The following is an 18,414-nucleotide window of genomic DNA, read 5'->3' as shown; positions in this document are numbered from 1 at the left end:
ATTTGTACTGGAGTCATAAAATCAGACTGGCATGTGTGAGCATGGAAGATTTCTGCACTGGCAGCCAGTTCGAGCCTGACTCGATGATTGTAGTGGAGGAAAGGGGTGGCCTAGATCACAGGTGTCTGGTCTCAGCCGTGCCCCAGATTACAGATCAGAAACCCCAGCACTTTCCTCCTGTGGGTCCTGGGCTTTCTCCCCAGCGTTTATTTATTAATATTTCTTAATATAAATAAGGGCTGGAGCGATAGCACAGCGGTAGGGCACTTGCCTTGCGCGCAGCGGGCCGGCCGAGCCGGGTTCAATTCCTCCGTCCCTCTCGGAGAGCCCAGCAAGCTCCCGAGAGTCTCTCACCCACACGGCAAAGCCTGGCAAGCTCCCCGTGACGTATTGGATGTGCCAAGCACAGTCGCAAGTCTCACAATGGAGATGTTACTGGGCCCGCTCGAGCAAATCGATGAACAACGGGAGGACAGTGCTACAGTGCCAGCATAAATAAAGAGATGAAAAAGATGGCTAAAGCAGATCACTGCCTTCGAAACTTTGTCGAAACCTCCCTGACTTCGAAAACCACACTGGCACGCCTCAGACTTTGCATGCAGGAGCCCTGGGTTCCATCCTCAAGACCACATAGCACCCAAACACCGCTACACTGACTGGGGTGGCCCCCAAACCAAAATAAATTCAGAAAGCGATTCTGAAGTCTCAAAAACTCCAGGGGTGGGAGCAGGAGATAGTACAGTGGCTAGGACAGCATGCAGCTGACCCCACCTGCACCTGACCTCACCTGAATGCAGCTGACCTCACCTGCATCTGACCTCACCTACACCTGACCTACATGCGCCTGACCAGCTGGGCAGCACATGTGAGGCTGGAGGCCCCTGCGCGTGGCCCGTGGGGTGGTCCCTGGCTCCATGATCTCCCCTGTATGCCCTAGCCCTCACCCTGTGCCCTTTGTGCCCAAATGCCCCTCCCCGCCCTTGCCCTGACCCCCGCCTGGCGGGCCCTGGCCCCTCAAGACTGGTGCCCTGCCCGCTTAGCGCTTTTTCCTGCCGCCCCTCACCTGCTTACTGAGACTCAGGCACTTCTGAGCAGCTCAGCGCCTCAGTTTCCTCCTCTGTAGAACCTGCCGATAAACTTGCTACCCCTCAGGGCCTGCTGTGAGGATCAAATGGGCGAGGATGCGGGCGGGCGCGGCCAGAAGAGCACTCGCCTGGCCTGTGTGAGGCCCTGGGTTCGATTCCGGGCAGGGCTCAGAAAACAACCCAGCAGATAAGCCGGAGGCAACATGGGAGGGGCGGCCCTAGGCCGGCTGTTCCAGGCAGTGGGAGCACCCAGGCCGCCAAGGGAGGACGGAGGCCTCGGGAGAGCTTGGGGCCGCTTCCTTCCCTCCTGGTCCCGCTGGTCCACGTCAGCCGTGCCCGCAGAAGTGGGCGCTCTGGCCAGAGGACCCCCAAGGCTCTTCCCGGAGACCCCTGCAGCCTGCTGCCGGGAAGGCGGAGATAGGACGGGCGCTATCGCGGGCAGGGGAGATAGTGTGATAGTCGGGAGGACGGCGGCCAGCTCGGAGCATGCCCGGGACCTGCCCGCACCGCCTGGGGCAGCCGCACGGTCTGAGGAGAGGGCCTGTGCCCAGCCGCCTGGAAGAGGCACTTTCTGTTTGTTTGTGTTGGGGGCCACACCCAGTGATGCTCACGGCTGACTCCTGGCTCTGCACTCAGGGACCACTCCTAGCAGGGCTCAGGGGACCCTGTGGGACGCCGGGATCAAATCCAGGTCAGCTGCCTGTGAGGCAAGTGCCCTCCCCGCTGTGCTATGGCTCCGTCCCCTGAAGAGGTACTTTCATAACAAGAGAAAGCATCTTCCCAGTTCTGGTATCAGAGTCCAAATATAATCCTATCTCTTCTTCATTGTTATTGTTCTTTCTGGGGGGCACACGCAGTGGTGCTCAGGGCTCAGTGCTCAGGGCTTATTCAGGGCTCAGCACTCAGGAATCACTCCCGAAAGGGTCTGGGTGCCGGGGATCAAACCCGGGTCGGCCGCAGGCAAGGCAAGGGCCGGCTGGCTCCATATCGTGTTATTTCAATCCAACTGTGGAGGGCATTCTAGGGCCCCGAGTGAGGATGGGGTTCTCTGCTTTGGGGGTGGGCAGGCCACACCTAGCAGTGCTTGGGGGAACCATGTGATTTAAGGGGGGGGGGTCGAAGCAGGAGGACCCAGGCCCTAGTTTTCTCTGGTGTTGAAGATTAACATTTCCACGTCATTGAGGTCCCGAGGAAGAGACCCGACCCTCTGGGTGATTGCAAATGTTTATCTGCGAGAGCCGTGCTTAGTTCAAGGTTCGGCCAAAAACAAACCTCTGGTGTGATGTGTCCTGGACTGGGGTTGCCGACCTCTGCTCCGATGGTCCAAACAAGCCGGGGGGCCCCCGCACCTGCTGAGGCACTCAGGCCTCACGTGCAGAACGGCGTTGGCTGGGGCCTCCCCGACGGGGCGGTTCAGGGGCCCACCGGGAGACGGGCTTTCCCTGCAAGACTGCAGCCGGAGAGAGCGGAGCCTCGCCGCCTTCAGCTGCCCTGTATTGTAAAAATGAATTTCTCCAGGGGCCAGAGCCACGATACAAGGGCCCTTGCCTACAAGCAGCCAACCAGGGTTCCATCCCCGGTACCCGCTACAGGTCCCCTGAGCCTGCCAGGAGGGACCGCTGGGTGCAGAGTCAGAAGTAAGCCTTGAGCACTGCCGGGTGTGTCCCCCCCACCACCACAAAAATAAATTTGTTTCAACTGAAAAAGAATTTTTTAGGGGCTGGAGCATTAACACAGCAGGTAGGGAGCTTACCTTACATGAGGCCGACCAGGATTCGATTCCCACCCTCCCATAGTCTCTTGTGCACCGCCTTGAGTGATTTCTGAATGCAGAAGCCAGGAGTAACCCCTGAGCATCGCTGGGTGTGACCCAAAAAGCAAAATAATAATAATAATAATAATTTTTTAAATCATATTCAGTGGTGCTCAGGGGGCTACTCCTAGCACAGTGCTCAAGGGCTCACTCCTAGTGGTGTTCAGGGGCCCATACGGTGCCGGGGATCAAACCCAGGGCCTCCTACATGCAAGATGAGAGCTCTGCTCTGAGCCACCTCCAGGCCGCCCCACCCCCCTGGCTGTGCCACTTGAATGGCACTGCCCACTGGTCTTTAGAGTCATTTGTGTTCCTCCGTTTCAAATGAATGGGGGGGGGCGGGGGCAGAGAGATCAGTCAGGTGCTAAGGTGCTCGTCCTGCATGCGGCAGACCCTGGTTTGATCCCGGGCACGGCATATGGTCCCCTGAGCTCCACCAGGCATGATCCCTGAGCACAGAGCCAGGAGTAAGCCCTGCGCACCTCCAGGTGTGGCCCCAACCGGCCCCCCCCAAAAAAAAGTATGTCTCTGCCACCTCCAGGCAGCCTTCCAGCTCCCTTCCCAGAGACAGTCCCTCCCCTCCCTGCACCCATCAGTGTCTCAGCTCTCCAGGGGGTCACGTGTTGCCAAGGAGTCCCCAGGATTAGCTGTGCGTGTTCCTGTTTAGCTGTGCAAGCACACTCGCACACCCGCGTGTGCCCTGCACCCTGCTGTCTCGGTGCCAGGGATGGAACCCAGGGTTCCCACTGTGAAGCGAGTGCTCCAGCACTGAGCCCCTCCCCCACAGCTACCCTTCCTGGCATCTTGCTGCAACTGGACATCAGTTCTGAGGGACGCGGGGGGGGGGGGTCAGTCACTGCCAAGCTCCCCAAGGGCCCCTCAGAGGGAGGTTCGCGGATGGGAAGGGATGAGGCTGCCCGACCTCCCTTGGCCTTCCTCCCCTCTGCCCCCCTCCCACACTCCCCCCTTTTTTTGGGGGGGTGGGGAGGGTGTCACACCAGGCAGTGTTACTCAGGGGTTACTCCTGGCTCTGCACTCAGGAATTACTTTTGGCCATGCTCAGGGACTATATGGATGCTGCAGATCAAACCCGGGTCGATCTTGTGCAAGGCAAACACCCTCCCAGCTGTACCAAGGCTCTGGCCCCGGTTTCCCCTGAAAGACATTTCTATCCTGGGGGTGGGACCTGGGGCGGGCCGAGCGCTGAGTCAGAGTGAGACCTCAGTGGGTTGGTTCTCAAAAGTCACGGGGGAGGCCAGGTGAGCCCTTACCTGTTCCTCCAACTTTCCAGAGACAAGTCTTCTTGGGACCGAGGCTCTCCGAGCCGTTTCCTCCCCGACGGCCAGTCTCATCCCAGTGGTCAGCTGTCGCACGCGGAGATAAAAGTTCTCTGGGCCAAAAGGGGTTGGTGGGATGGACACAAAAGGAACAGGACTCTCTGGAGCAGAAGGCAGGAATGGCTGTGGGGTATGTGACGGTCTCCCACCCCGCTTGGGTGAAGTGCAAATAGTAATTGGGCCGGCCCAGTTCCCCTTATCAGGAGAACAAAGATAAAAAGGTTAGACAATAGTCTGCATCTCAAGGCTTCAGAGAAGGAACCTCCAGCCTGGCCACCAGTCTGCTGCAAGGGTCACTTACTTTAACCTTATTTGGAGGACACTCGGACAAATGCCTCGCCGTTCTGTCATTCAAGTCACTGGGCCTGGACGGCAGAAATTGTCTGTCCAAGGCGTTCACTGAAGTTGCCACCTGTTCGTACTCCTAAAAAGGAAACCATGTGCGCCGAAGAGCCACCCAGCGCCCCCTCGTTAGAAAACTTGAGTGTTACCACCCACAGTGAGAAGTCCACGGCCCCACAAAAGGCCGAAGGAGCCGAGAGTAATGACCCAGAGCAAAGGTCCAGCCACCCACCGGGCTTCACAGCGAAAGGGCCCAGGAGAGGGGCTGGAGCGATGGCACAGCGGGGAGGGCGTTTGCCTTGCACGCGGCCGACCCAGGTTCGATTCCCAGCATCCCATAGGGTCCCCTGAGCACCGCCAGGAGTAATTCCTGAGTACAGAGCCAGGAGTGATCCCTGTGCATCGCCGGGTGTGACCCAAAAAGCAAAAAGGGGTCCATCTGGAAGACCAGAAAGTGATACAGGAAATTGTTGGGGTCTTTTCTGGGGGAGCTACATGTGAATGTGCTCAAGGGTTTACTCCCCGTGGAACTCGGGGGAGCTTATGTGGTACTGGAACTCGAACCCAGGTCGGCTGTATGCAAGGCAAGCGACTGAAAGGGAGTCGGATTTTTTTGGGGGGAGGGGTTAGTTGTAAAATGATCATTTAGTTGGATTTAGGGAGTAGAGCGAGAGTACAGCAGGTCGGGCACTCATCTTGCATGTGACCAACCTAGATTCAATAGATTCAACACAGCTCCCAGGTAAGTCCCCAGATCCCTTCCAGGAGTGACTCCTCCTCCCCACGCACCCTCCTAAAAATTAAAATTGACCTTATTTTTGGTCCAGAGAGATAGTGGTGCCAGGGATCGAAGCTGGCTCAGTGGCATGCAAGACAGGCCCTATACCCGCTGAGCAGTCTGCCCCAAATTGGCTTTATTTTTAGTGAGGATGGTGGTGGGGGAGGGCAGGAACGGACACCTGTGGAAAATGTTATTTCTTTCAGAGGGCCTTTCCTGGAAGTGTAAAATAGGCCCAAGTGGCCATCAAGGCCTGCCCTTTTCTCTCTCTCTTTTTTTTTTGATGGTGGTGGTGGGGTGTTTTTTTTTTTATATATTTTGGGACCACATTTGGGGGGCGGTGCTCAGGGCTGTCTCTTTGTCGAGCTCAGGAATGAGTCCTGGCGGTGCTCGGGGGATCCTATGGGATGCTGGGGATCGAACTCGGGTCGGCCACATGCAGGGCAAGCGCCCTCCCCGCTATCCCCACTCTCCAGCCTCCACCACAAGCCCTTTATTCCAGTTTTCACACACACCGCCCCCCAAAGTCCTGCGCACCCCACTCTACGCATCGCGCAGGGCACGGTGGCCAGCAGAGGGCGCCGGAGGAGCGCACTGGGGGAGTGGGAGGTGCCTCCCCTGAGCGTCCCCACGCGCTCCCGAACTCCCTCCCCTGCGCCCCTCGCCACCGCCGCCCCCAGGACTGAGAAACCCTCTCCAGGCACAGCCGGCTGGGGCTGAGAACCACCCCCAGGCCCAAGGAAAGTGGAAGCTCTGAGCCCAGGCCATGATGGTGAGTGGCCTCTGGACTTCTTCCCCCTCTGGGCATCTCTCTAGGAGAGAGAAGTCAACCACTCAGTTGGGGAAACTGAGGCTCTGAAGGGTGAAACCCTGCCAGGATGAGCGAGGCAGAGCGCATTAGAAGGTGGGCATTGGCAGGCAAGGGTGGGGTTCTTCTTCCCCTAGGGTGGTCTGGAAAAGCTCCCTGAAGGTGGGGACCTGAGTTTTCTTGATTGGGGGTGGGGGGTTTAGATCACACATGGTTGAGCTCACAGGATATGGGGAGGTTCGAACGAGGATGGGCCGCATGCAAAGCAAGTGCCTTAGCCCGGGTACTAACTCTTCCGTCTGTAGAGTTTCATTTTATGTGAGATACCTCATTCGAAGTATTCAATTTGTTCATCACTCTGAACACCAACACTGAAGAAACAGTTACTAAGAACTCTTAGGAAACAGTTACTAAGAACCTGAGGCCATTCCTCTGACAGCCAATGAACCACGCCCCCTCTCCCCACCCCCAAATTTATTTTTATTTACTTCGTTTTTGCTTTTTGGGTCACACCTGGCAATGTTCAGGGGCTACTCCTGGCTCTGCACTCAGGAATTACTCCTGGCGGTGCTCAGGGGAACCATATGGGATGCTGGGCATCGAACCAGGGTCGGCCACACGCAAGGCAAATGCCCTTCCCGCTGTGCTCTCGCTCCAGCCCAGAATTTAGTATTAAACATTTCCTCATTTCCCTATCATTCTACCACTGTCACATAGAGCCCCAAACGATATGGGGTTTTGCCTTTCTGCCATTGGCTCTATGTAACCACGTATCTGTGACCTAATGGGCACATCTGGCAGTGCCCAGGGGCCACCACTCCATTGCCCCAGGCTCTCGGAGGCTGCTCTCCGCTGCGGTCACGAAACCATGAAGTGCCAGGGCCGAACCCCAGGGGCTTCCACACACAAAGTCAGCCCTTTGAACTCTCCCCGTGCCCCAGTGTTCGCATTTTGAGATTTCCCCCTGCTGGTGTCTGTGCACATACTTTTCGTTGCTGCATAGATTTCCACTGCGGCTATTACACCCCACCCTCCTCCTCCTCTGGGCCACTAGGTTAAACTTCTGGGTTGCTTCCAGCTTGGTTTTTGCTCTCAGGGAGGAGGGTGCCAGCTTCTTCCGCGGGGCCTTGGCTTGGGCAGGAATCACCTGGGGGGGAAATCCTCCAAAATGCTAATACTCAGGACCCACCCAGAATAATCCAATCAGGTTGTCTGTGGGGGTGGGGCTGGAGCCGATGGGCAGTGAGTGGCTCTGTCTGAGAACCCCTGGGAAGCGGTTGGCCTGAGAGGTGAGTCACCTGTCACTTCCAGCACCCGGGACACAGCGAAGCGCCCTCACACCCCTATCAGCACTGACCAAATGTTTGCTTGTTGTCCTTCTGGTGGCTGTGAAATCTCATCTGCATTTCTCTCTTTACTAACGAGGCTAAGCGCCCGGCCGCCAAAGTTAAATGGAAGCAGAGAAGAAAGGGAACCGGCCAGGTGACCCTGGGGGGAAGAGGGGACTCAGGAGGGAGGCTGGAGGCCAGCGCCCAGGGCGGGGGCGGGAAAGGGCATTGGGGTGCAGAGAGCAGCGGGGTGAGGGGCTCCCACAGTGCAGAAGACAGTCAAGGGGGGATTTGGCTCTTGGTGGGTGAGCCGGGAAAAAGGGGGCCACTGGCGACTGCATTCGAGGGGTGAGCTTAAGAGGAGGTCCAGGGGTGCTAGTCCTCGCTCACAGGTTTTCCCGGCCCTGTGCCTTTCTTGTTCAGCCTCTGGTCCCCACCCCCCCACCCCCGCAGTTCAGGTGCGTCCCGGTGAGAGCTGAGGGCAGGAACAGGGTCCCGTCCAGGCTCGACGCGGGAGTGACGGCCCGGGCAGGTGCGGGCACCCCTCTCCCGCCCGCCCACCTGCGCGGCGTGATCTCCCTCGGCCGATTGAAACAGGTCCCTGCGCAGCTGAAGGCCCTTCCCGGCTCCCCCGTGCCCCCGGGCAAAGTCCAAACTCCTCCAGGCGCTGACCTGCAGGTCAGATGTCACTCCCGGCCTGCCCACCCCACCCCCAGCCGCGGCAGCTGCGCGGACGCACGAAGTCCTGTGCCCTGCAGTGTCCTCTCCTGTCGGGGCGGTCGCCCCTGGCCCGGCCCTGGCCTGTCCCTGCTCGGTGGCCGTGCCCCGGCCGAGCTCCCGGTGCACTGTAACCGTTTGGCGCGTCTCCCTCGGCCCAGGGCGGAGCGCCCCTGGGGCGAGACCCCGGCGCGTCCGGTTCCAGGTGCAGCCCAGCTCCGGGAACAGTGCTCGGTGCCGCGGGCGCGCAGCGAACCGCTGCAAAGGACGCACGTCGCCAGAGGCGCCTCCTCTGCCAGCGGCCCCGTCTCAGCCGCCCGGAGGGCGTGGGGTCCCCCGCAGACCCCACGCTGCAGGCCGGGCGCCGGCCGGGCCGGCAGAGGCAGGAAATTTCCTCCGTCCCCTCCCCAGGCCGGAGGCGGAGGCGGTTTCGGAAAGTCAGGTGCCCGGACGCGCGGCGCGAGGGGGGCGCCCGGCGGGCAGCGGGCGGTGCGGCGCGGGCTCGGGTGAGTCCTTCCGTGGGACCCTCCGCGCCCCACCCGCCCCACAGCCCGCCGCCTCCGGGCAGCCCACGCCCGGCTCGCAGCGCCACGCGGCGCGGGTCCCGCCACCCCCGGCGCACCTGCTTGGGGCGTGGCCTCCGCGGGCGGCCCGCTGCGATTGGCGCGGCGGCGGCGGCGGGGCGGGGCCTCCGCGAGCGGCCCGCTGCGATTGGCGAGGACGCGGCCGAGGGGCGGGGCCCCGCCCGTCCCGCCCTTCCAGGCGCTGGCGTATTTAAAGGAGTTGGCGGGGCGGCTCCACTCACAGCGGTCCTGCACGGCCTCGCGGGTGGACGCTCCTGCTCCTCCGGCGCGCCCCGCTGCCCCCCCGGCTGCCCCGGCCACCATGCCTCGCTCCTTCCTGGTTCGGAAGTCGTCCTGCCCCCGCCGGAGGCCCAACTACAGCGAGCTGCACGACTCCTGCCCAGGTGAGGGGGGCGGCGGGTTGGCGGGGCGGGTGGACCCCCGGGCGGAGGGTGGCCGGGGTCCGGGTGGGGGGCCGCCCGGAGGGAGGGAGGGAGGGAGGGAGGGAGACCCGGGGGCGGAACGGCGGGCCAGCGGGGGCAGCGCGGGCGGGCGGGGGGCTGCTCGGCCGCGCGTGGGGGGCAGGTGACCCCCGTGCACGCGCCCGCGCGCCTGGAGGGGGCCGAGCGGGGCGCGGGGAGCCCCGGAGCCCGGCGGCGAGAGGCGGAGTGCCGGGCGCGGCGGCCCCGCGCGCCGGGGGAGAGTCCGGAGTCCAGGGGATTTGGGGGAGGGGCTGGGACGGCCGGTGGGGGGTGTGAGGGGGCGCCCGCCGGGGAGCGGGACCCCCGGGCTCGGGGCGCACGCGGGCCACCCCCCGCGGGCGCACCAGGTGAGCCGGCCGGGAGGGACCTGTCAGCCTCTCTCGGGCCGGCCGGGCTGGTCCCGGGCCCCCGTGTGCGCCCGGGCAGGGGGGACGGGCAGGGTCCGGAGGGAGCCCCGCGCTGACCGTCCCCGTGTCCCCCTCCCGCAGAGCTGACCTTCCAGCAGCCCTACGACCAGGCCCACCTGCTGGCGGCCATCCCGCCCCCGGAGGTCCTCAACCCCACGGCCTCCCTGCCCACGCTCATCTGGGACTCCCTCCTGGCACCGCAGGCGCGGCCGCTGAGCTGGGCGGCGCTGCTGCCCGCGGACCTGCCCAAGGCGGCCGAGCTGACCGCCCTGTCGGACGAGGACAGCGGGAAGGGCTCGCAGCCCCCCAGCCCGCCCTCGCCGGCCCCCTCGTCCTTCTCCTCCACCTCCGCCTCCTCCCTGGAGGCCGAGGGCTACGCCGCCGCCGCCTTCCCGGGCCTGGGCCCGCTGCCCAAGCAGCTGAGCGGGCTGGGCCTCGCCAAGGACCCCCAGGCGCGCAAGGCCTTCAACTGCAAGTACTGCACCAAGGAGTACGTCAGCCTGGGCGCGCTCAAGATGCACATCCGGAGCCACACGCTGCCCTGCGTGTGCGACACCTGCGGGAAGGCCTTCTCCCGGCCCTGGCTGCTGCAGGGCCACGTCCGCACGCACACAGGTGAGCAGGCGTCGGCGGGACTGGGGGGGGCGGAAGTGGAGGCCCGGGGGTCCCGCCTCCCCGCCGGGACTGGGACCGGCCCTTTGAGCCTCAGCCCGCAGCCAAATGGGTGGAGGTGGGAGGGAGAAGGTGCGAGAGGGGGAGAAGGTGCCGAGGGCGCCTTCCTGTTGGGACCAGGTGTGAAGGCCCGCCCCCCCCTGCCAGACGGCCGGCCGACCCCTCCCCACCTGGCTCCCCGTCCGTCCGTCCTCTGGGGCCGGTGGCCAAGCCACGTTTCCTCACCCGGACAATGAGCTTACGAACCCCCCGCGTGAGGTTTCCGTGGGGGTCAAGTGAGGGACACAGACGCGCAGCACCTGGCCGAGGTGCTGGTCCGGAAGGGAAACGAGGGGGCGTGTCCTGCGCAGAGCGTGCTGTGCGGCTCCAGGCAGGTGGGCCGACCTCTCTGGGCCTCAGGGCTGTGCTCGGCTAACAGGGTGGGTTAAGGCCGTGTTTTATGGGCTGCCTGGAGTCTGTGGCCGCTGCTTAATCCCTCTTTGGGAGTTGATGGGCTGTTCTCAGGGCCGCTGCTCTGCCCTCCCCAGTGAGAGCGTGTGTGTCTGTCTGTCTGTGTTGGGGGGGAGGGCAGCCGCCCTACAGAAGGAGACCAGCCAGGGGCTTCAGAGACGCCTCCTGTGCCCTCCCATGTCCAGCAGCGAGTGGGGACCAGAGTGGTCAGTGAGGTAGAAGGTTCTCGAAGGTTCCCAGCGGGCTTTGGGGGGGTGTTCCCGGGCCCTGGGCTCACCTGAAGCCCAGCGCCGAGAGCTTTGGGGGCGTCCGCGGCCTCTTGGCTGGCCCCTGCGGTGATGCTTCACACACTTGCAGGTCCTGAGCCTGGCGCGGCCCTGCCCAGCTGTGCGGCTCTGTCAGTGGGGGTGAGCCCAGCGCTAGGGTGCTCCCTGGTCCCTCCCACCCGGACTCGGCACAAAGGGCCTGTTGAAATGCACATCGCGGGCCTCATCACTCCCATTGTGAGCCTTGATGGAGGCCCGGGGTGGGGGGGGGCAGAGCAGGTGCACGGGCAGCGGTGCCCAGCACCTGTTCTGGGCCGCAGCTGCTGGCCCCTCTAATCCGGGGGGTATCGCATGTACAGTGTCCCCCTCCGCGGCCTTTGTCCCCGCCGGCCTGGTGCCGATTTCACACCGTGAGGACGGCTGCCCCGGCGGGAGCCGCCCCCCTTTTGTTCAGGCCTCCGTGCTATGGGCCATCGGGGGTGTGAGGGGATCCTCCTGGCCCTGCTCTCAGATGAGGAAACTGAGGCACGGAGAAGGGAGGCCACCCTCGAGCCTCAGCTGAGATGTTTGGGGGTCGCCCGTTTCCGGGGTGCCACGGCGGGGCGGGGGTGGGTGTAAGGAGGAGGAGCCCCGCGGGGCTGGAGAGCTGAGGAGGGGGCCCAGGCCACTGGTCGGTCCCTCTGGGTCGAGTCCCTTTGGGGCCCCCTGCCTGGCACTCAGCAGTGAGAACAGTTTCTGTGGGGAGAACATCCCCCCTGGTCCTAACGAAGTGCTGGGGACAAGTAGGAGCTTGGGAAGTATTTAGTGGGGGAAGTATGACTGTTTTTGGCACGTGCTGTGTGTGCCCCCAAACTTTTTATTTAAACTAGCATTTTGTTCATTTTGGGGGCGGATCGGCGCACCCAGGGATGTGCACTCGGGGATCACTCAAGGCGTTGCTCGGGGACCATACGGGGTGCCAGGATTGAACATGGGTCAGCCGCATGCAAGGCAGGCACCCCGCCCACTGTATCGTCGCCCCAGGCCCCCGGCACAGCTCTGCCTGTTGTCATCCTGGGGTGACTCTCTCAGCGGGGGCAGCACCTCTGGTGGTGACAGGGGTCACGACGCAGGACTCGCTCCGGCCTCCCTCCAGCACGCGCCGGCATGTCCCGCATTCCCAGCCGGCAGGCGGCCGGAGCCCGGGCCCGGGGTGAGGGCACAGGTGTCTGTCTTCAGCCCCGGGGGCTTGGAATGGGCCAGGGAGAAGCCCCTACCTGATTGGGGCCAGGGCAGGAGACTGACGTGGGTGGGGAGGGCCTGTGACTGAGGGTGTGTGCAGCTGGGGGTGTGGTCGGGTGGAAGGGGGCCGTTCCCCACCCAGCTGCGGGCCGTCAGGTGCTGGGAGGGGCAGCTGCCTGGCCTGGGCCAGTGCTGGGCGTCTCTGTGCCTCAGTTTCCCCGTCTCCTCTCCCTGCACATGGGGCCAGCCACATCCATCTGCGCCACCTGTCGCCCCCTCAGTAGCTGTCTTGGCCGAGGGGCAGCAGGGCCCAGAGCTGGGCTCTCTCAGGTGGCGGCCAGATGCAGGATCTCTGGGGTTGGGGGTGCCCTCGGGGGGGTCAGGACAGGGTGGGGGTGCCCTCGCGGCCCCTGCCCCCAGGCTCATGTGCCCGCTCTCCACAGGTGAGAAGCCGTTCTCCTGCACCCACTGTAGCCGCGCCTTCGCCGACCGCTCCAACCTGCGGGCACACCTGCAGACTCACTCGGACGTCAAGAAGTACCAGTGCCCCACGTGCGCGCGGACCTTCTCCCGCATGTCTCTGCTGCACAAGCACCAGGAGTCGGGCTGCTCCGGGGGCCCCCGCTGACCCCCCCAGACACCTCCAGCCTCGCCAGGACGCCCCCCGCCCCGGCCCCCCGCCGCCTCCCCCAGTGTCAGAAGGAAGGACCCCGCGGCTCCTTGGTGCTCACGGCCCCGGAACCCCCTCAGACTGCCGTGGCGCGCAGCTAAGGGCCACGTCCCCGGGCCTCCGCCGGGCACCTCAGCAGGCTCAGCACTTCTGTGGACGTTTCTGGACGGCGGATGGGAGAGCGGCTCGCAGGGGACAGTCCCCTCCCGGGCCACCCCTGCTCCGGTGGCCTCTCTGCCGTGTGTGTATCCAAGGTGGCTTGGATAGGGCTGCTCTGAGCTGCAGGGCAGAAGCAGAGACACCCAGGAGGCCCCGCCCCACGCAGGGGGGACACCCTGCCACCCCTCCAAGAGGCGGGACTGACCCAGGGACCTCCCAGAGAATGCAGGGTGGTCCCTGACACAGGACGTGCCTGGACTCCTGGACGCCCCCCGGCCCGGCCGCGCTCAAGCCCCCTTTGTCCCAGCCGTGGCACCTGTTTCTTGGGAAGCGCATGTGAGCGTGTGTGTGTGTGTGTGTGTGTGTGTGTGTGTGTGTGTGTGTGTGTGTGTCGGGGAGGAGGTCTGCAGCCCTCTGTGTCTCCCAGAACTATTTCGGGGCCCCGACAGCTGGGTCTGGGAGCGATGTTTACATTTTTAAAGGTACACTGGTATTTATATTGCAAGCAACATTTTGTACTCAGAAACCTTTTGTATAGTTATAAGTACAGTTTATTGATATTCAATAAAGTGGCTAATTTATAGAGGAGCGGGTCTTCTCAAGTTGGTGGAAGGGCATTTCGGTGGGTTTTCTGGTGCCTGGAGCTCATGCCCAGTGCCACTAGTGGGGACTTTCAAGGGCTGGGGCCGGACCAGGGGGGAGAAGGCATCGGCACATGGTCCCCTGAGCACTTACTTGCTGAGTCCCACCAAAAAATAAAAAAAGGGGGGGAGTTTGCCACTCTGGAGGACGGGGCAGGCCTTGACAGCGCGTGTCCTAGTCTTGGCCTCGGGTACCACGTGGCTTCGGACTCCCGGGCTGGGTCGCGGGAGATGCAGTTTGCAAGAGAATCTGGGTGTTGGCCATGACGTGGGGAATCCCAGAGGGCCAGCACTGGGCCCGTCACCCCGTTGGCCACGTCCCCGCTGCTCATTCCTGCAGTTTGAAACTGACCAGGCCCCCCAGGTTTCCTGGGTCTTATCAGCCCGGCAGGCTCTGCCCAGCACTGCAGGGCGGGGCCAGCAGCTCTGGCCAGGGGGAGGAATGTGCAGGGGAGCAGGACCGAGGACGAGGACAGAGGATATCCTTCCTGTTTCCAAGGGTCTGGGCTGCCTCGGCCCTCCCGGCCGAGCCCACACCTCCGTCTGGCCGCTGGGTACCAAATGGCCTTTGATGCGAGGAAATTGGCTGGAGCCAGGAGGGTGCGGAGCAAGGCCAAAGGGTCGGGGCTCTGGGCTTCCTGCTCCCAGGACGGGACGGGACGGGGCGGGCGGCCGGCCCGCGTCCTGGGCTGGATCCCTCCCTCTCAGCTGGCCAGCGGGCGCGCTGACCTCACCCCGGGGGCCCTCGGGGGCCAGGAGAGCAATGCGTGTCCTTTCTCAGCACAAAAGCGCCGAGATGCCAGTTTCCTGCCGAGGCGAGCAGGCGCGGGCTCCCGGCGCGGGCCGGCCGGCCTCATGTTCCCGAGGAGAGATGATTCTTCTAAACAGGAAATGGTGACCCGCAGGCCCCGAGCAGCCTTTAATGACTTGCAGCTTTCCTCCCCAAAGAAAAAAAAAAAAGTTCTGGAACAATTGCCAAATTGTAGCCGGCCTCCCTGAAGGGAAGTTAGGGAGCTGGTGGTGGGGGCGGGGGCTGGGCACCGTGGGGCTGTGGCCAGCCTGCCGCAGTGGACATGGCTGCCCGTGGCCAGTAAGTCTGTCGTACGTGTGATCCTCCGGGGAAGGGTGCAGTGGGTCGGGCCCCGACTCACGCAGGGTACCTGGAGCCAGGACCCCCCTCCCGGGCCCCCAAGTCCTGCCTCTGTGTGATGGGGTGACTGGAGACTGGAGTGCTGAGGGGGTGTTCATTCCAGCACAGCATGTAGGGCGTGTGTGTGTGTGTGTGTGTGTGTGTGTGTGTGTGTGTGTCAGGCCCTGTGTTCTGGGTCCGAGAACGGGGGAGGGGTCCCCTTGGGGGGGAGCCAGAAAACAAGCCCGCGATGACATCCAGTTGGAGGAGGCGCCCCCAGAGGAGGCCAGGGTGACCTTCCAGCTGCGACCTGAGGGAGGGACCGACCCCGTGACCCCGTGGGGGAGGGATTACAGCTGCCTCCAGATTGCGAGGAGCTGGCCTGGCCCTGGGAAAGGCCAGGGAGGCAGGGGGACCCCAGAGTCAAGACCAGCCGGGGGCAGAGGCCGGGGCAGGGTGGTGACCCCGAGTCTGGGCTTGGGAGAGTGGAGGGACCACCCCCGCCCCCCTGGCCGTGAGTGGAGGCGCTGCCCCCTCTAGGGAACGAGGGAGAGGGGGACAGTCGGGGAGGGAATGCGGGGCCCGGGGCGTGGCTCCAGCCCCAGCACAGAAGTGCTGCCCCGAGCACTGGTGGTCGGGACACTAAACTGGTGGGGGGGGACGGACAAAAAGCTCGAGGGCCTGTGTGGAGCCCTGGGCGTGGCCCCCAGCACTGCAGGGAAAAGCATGAGGACGTTCTGTGGGGAACAGTCCAGCTCCCCACACGGCCTCGCGACACTCCCTTCCCTGGGGAGAAGAGGTGGGGACAGACAGACAGACAGACGCTCTCTTCCTTCTGTGTGTTTGCCTACAGAAACCGGAGAGGGTTTACAGCAAACTGAAAGGAAGAGGCACCGCCCCGGCCCCCCAGGAACTGCACAGGTCTTGTAAATGTGCGGTCCTGAGTTCAAACCCCGGGGGTCCCTCATGGGCAAGTGCCATCCCTGCAGTTCTACAGTCCCCAGCATCTCAGGTGCTGTCGGGCCACTGTCGCCAGGTGTGGGGAAGCACCACACAAGGGAGGTGTACCCCCGTGGGCAGGGAAGCTGTAGAGGGGTGTGTGTGTGTGTGTGTGTGTGTGTGTGTGTGTGTGTGTGTGTGTGTGTGAGCGCATATGTGCACCAGCAGCAGCCAGGAAGGGCAACCTCTGGTGAGCCCGGAAGTGTGGGCACTGCACCCCCCTCAGAGAGCACTTCAGCTAGGGCAAGTGTGTGAGCACAGCACAGACGGGAGACAAGAGCAGCAACGGTGAGCACCATGACCTGCAGCATTACTGCAACAACAGCAATGAAAGGGAGGGGGCGGGGGAGTAAAGCCAAGATTAAGCTGTTATTGTACAATAAGAAGAATAGTTTTAACCTGACATAAAAGTCGTGAAAAAATGCCAAGGGTCTAGAATCCATTCTTTCTTTCTTTTTCTTTTTTTGCTTTCCGGGTCACACCTGGCGATGCTCAGGGGTCCTCCTGACTCTGCACTCAGGAATTACTCCTGGCGGTGCTCAGGGGACCCTATAGGATGCTGGGAACCGAACCCGGGTCAGCTGTGTGCAAGGCAAATGCCCTATCCTCTGTGCTATCGCTCCAGCCCCTCTTTCTTTGTTTTTAAGGCTTATAAAAAGTATGGCTTTTATTTTAAATTCTTTTTATTTTTTATTTATTTATTTATTTTCCTTTTTGGCTCACACCCGGCAATGCACAGGGGTTACTCCTGGCTCTGCGCTCAAGAATTACCCCTGGCGGTGCTCAGGGGACCATATGGGATGCTGGGAATCGAACCCGGGTTGGCCGCGTGCAAGGCAAACGCCCTACCCGCTGTGCTATTGCTCCAGCCCCTTAAATCCTTTTTAATTTTCACTTTTCCAAAATGTTGTCATCTTCTTCCATTCTGCATCTCCAGACCCATGCATGTGTTTTTCTCAGAAGCATTTGAGAGCAATCGTGAACATGAGGCACTTTCATTGCTAATTGCTATAAACTTGTGTGTGTGTGTGTCTGTGTGTCTGTGTGTGTCTGTGAATGTGACTGTGTGTCTGTGTGCATCTGGGTGTGCGTGTGTCTGTATACGTGACTGTGTTTCTGTGTATGTCTGTGACTGTGTGTGTCTGTGTGTCTGTGTATGTGACTCTGTGTGTGTGTGTGTGTGTGTGTGTGGTGCTGGGAATTGAATCCAGGCACTCACACGTGTAAGGCAGGTGCTCTACATCTGACTAAACTTGGCCCCTACCTAAGCATGCAGTCTTTAGAACCAGAATCTAGAGGCACAGTTCAATGACCAGAATCAGGAAATGTGCCGTGCTACACACACAGACACACACACATACAGACACACAGACACAGAGACACACACACACAGACACACACACACAGACACACACACACTGTTTTGGAGACATACCTGGAGGTGCTCATGGCTTACTCCTGGCTCAGTGCTCAGGGCTGTCTCGTGGCAGTGCTGGAGGACCATATGCGGTGTCTGGGATTAAACCTGTTCAGTTGCATGCAAGGCCGACGCCTCCCCGCTGTGCTATGGCCCCGGTCCTGACTGTGCTGATTTTAGTGGGAGGGCCCCTGCCCCGGGGGGTTCCGGTTTTACCCTGCTCTGTGCTCTGGGGTCCCTCATGGCGGTGCTGGGGGACACTACAGGGGTGAGGAGGGTGGGGCATTCGGACTTGGCATGCTCCAAGTCTACCCCCAACCCTGGCCTGTGCTCCTGGCGAGACTGTGACGTTTTGACAACTCCAGCCCGTGCTGTGACGACCACGCGCCCGCCCTGGGCTCCTGATGTTTGCCCGGGGCTGACTCAGGTGCAGAAGCTCCGGCGCCCAGGGGTCAGCCCCGGCTCTGTGAGCTTCGACCTCTTGTTTGAGCAGCCTCCCGGCCAGCGTCCTCCCTGCCCCCGTTCACACTCCAGCCGTCTCCGTGGGGCACGTTCTGAGCCCAGGGACTGTCACACCACACATTCCCGCAGCATCTTGGGCTCAGATCGACGATCAGGGTGGCACTGCTGAGGACCGGTTTTCTGGGTCCATTTTCCTGGGCTTTTTACCACTTGGCGTTCGGTGGTCGTGAAGAACTTGTCCCCTCTGCAACGGGAAGTGACTCAGAAGGGCAGTGGGGTTGGTGATGATTCCTTAGACCCTTCTTTTTTTTTTTTTGGTCACACCCAGCGTTGCACAGGGGTTACTCCTGACTCTGCACTCGGGAATCACTCCTGACAGTGCTCAGGGGACCATATGGGATGCCGGGAATCGAACCCAGGTCAGTCACGTGCAAGACAAACGCCTTCCCCACGGTGCTATCGCTCTAGCCCACCCTTAGATCCCTCCTGGGGTCTTCCTGAGTGAGTCCGGAAAGGCACTGTCTGTAAAACTGAGACCTGTGCTTGCACCCAGGGGCAGTGCCAGGGCCAAGGTGCCCCTGGGCACAGGTGGGCCCATCACTGATGAACCCCAGCCGGCTTGGAGCGCTCCCAGTGGCCAGGACCCTGGGTCCCTTTCTACCTTTCTT

General features: G+C 62.1%; 2 protein-coding genes across 2 annotated transcripts in view; both read left to right on the top strand.

Moving 5' to 3' along the window:
* Nucleotides 1-18,414, top strand: part of SLC9A8 (solute carrier family 9 member A8) — a 261,909-nt gene that overhangs the window by 83,839 nt on the left and 159,656 nt on the right. The window lies entirely within an intron of this gene.
* Nucleotides 8,906-12,897, top strand: SNAI1 (snail family transcriptional repressor 1). The gene is made up of 3 exons (XM_056108467.1): nucleotides 8,906-9,175; nucleotides 9,742-10,275; nucleotides 12,713-12,897. Exons 1-3 carry the CDS (start codon nucleotides 9,094-9,096, stop codon nucleotides 12,895-12,897), a joined length of 801 nt encoding a protein of 266 aa, XP_055964442.1. The 5' UTR covers nucleotides 8,906-9,093.

Source organism: Sorex fumeus, unplaced genomic scaffold (assembly GCF_029834395.1).
Source record: "Sorex fumeus unplaced genomic scaffold, SorFum_2.1 ptg000213l, whole genome shotgun sequence".
Classification (NCBI taxonomy): domain Eukaryota; kingdom Metazoa; phylum Chordata; class Mammalia; order Eulipotyphla; family Soricidae; genus Sorex; species Sorex fumeus.
The sequence above is the reverse complement of the archived record's forward strand: the minus strand, read 5'-3'. Positions and strand labels throughout refer to the sequence as shown.

Bases quoted from the DNA above. Each gene is read 5' to 3' on its own strand.
- SNAI1 (XM_056108467.1), top strand. From the start codon at position 9,094: ATGCCTCGCTCCTTCCTGGTTCGGAAGTCGTCCTGCCCCCGCCGGAGG. The intron at 9,176-9,741 runs GTGAGGGGGGCG...CCCCTCCCGCAG, and splicing joins GCTGCACGACTCCTGCCCAG to AGCTGACCTTCCAGCAGCCC. The intron at 10,276-12,712 runs GTGAGCAGGCGT...CGCTCTCCACAG, and splicing joins CCACGTCCGCACGCACACAG to GTGAGAAGCCGTTCTCCTGC.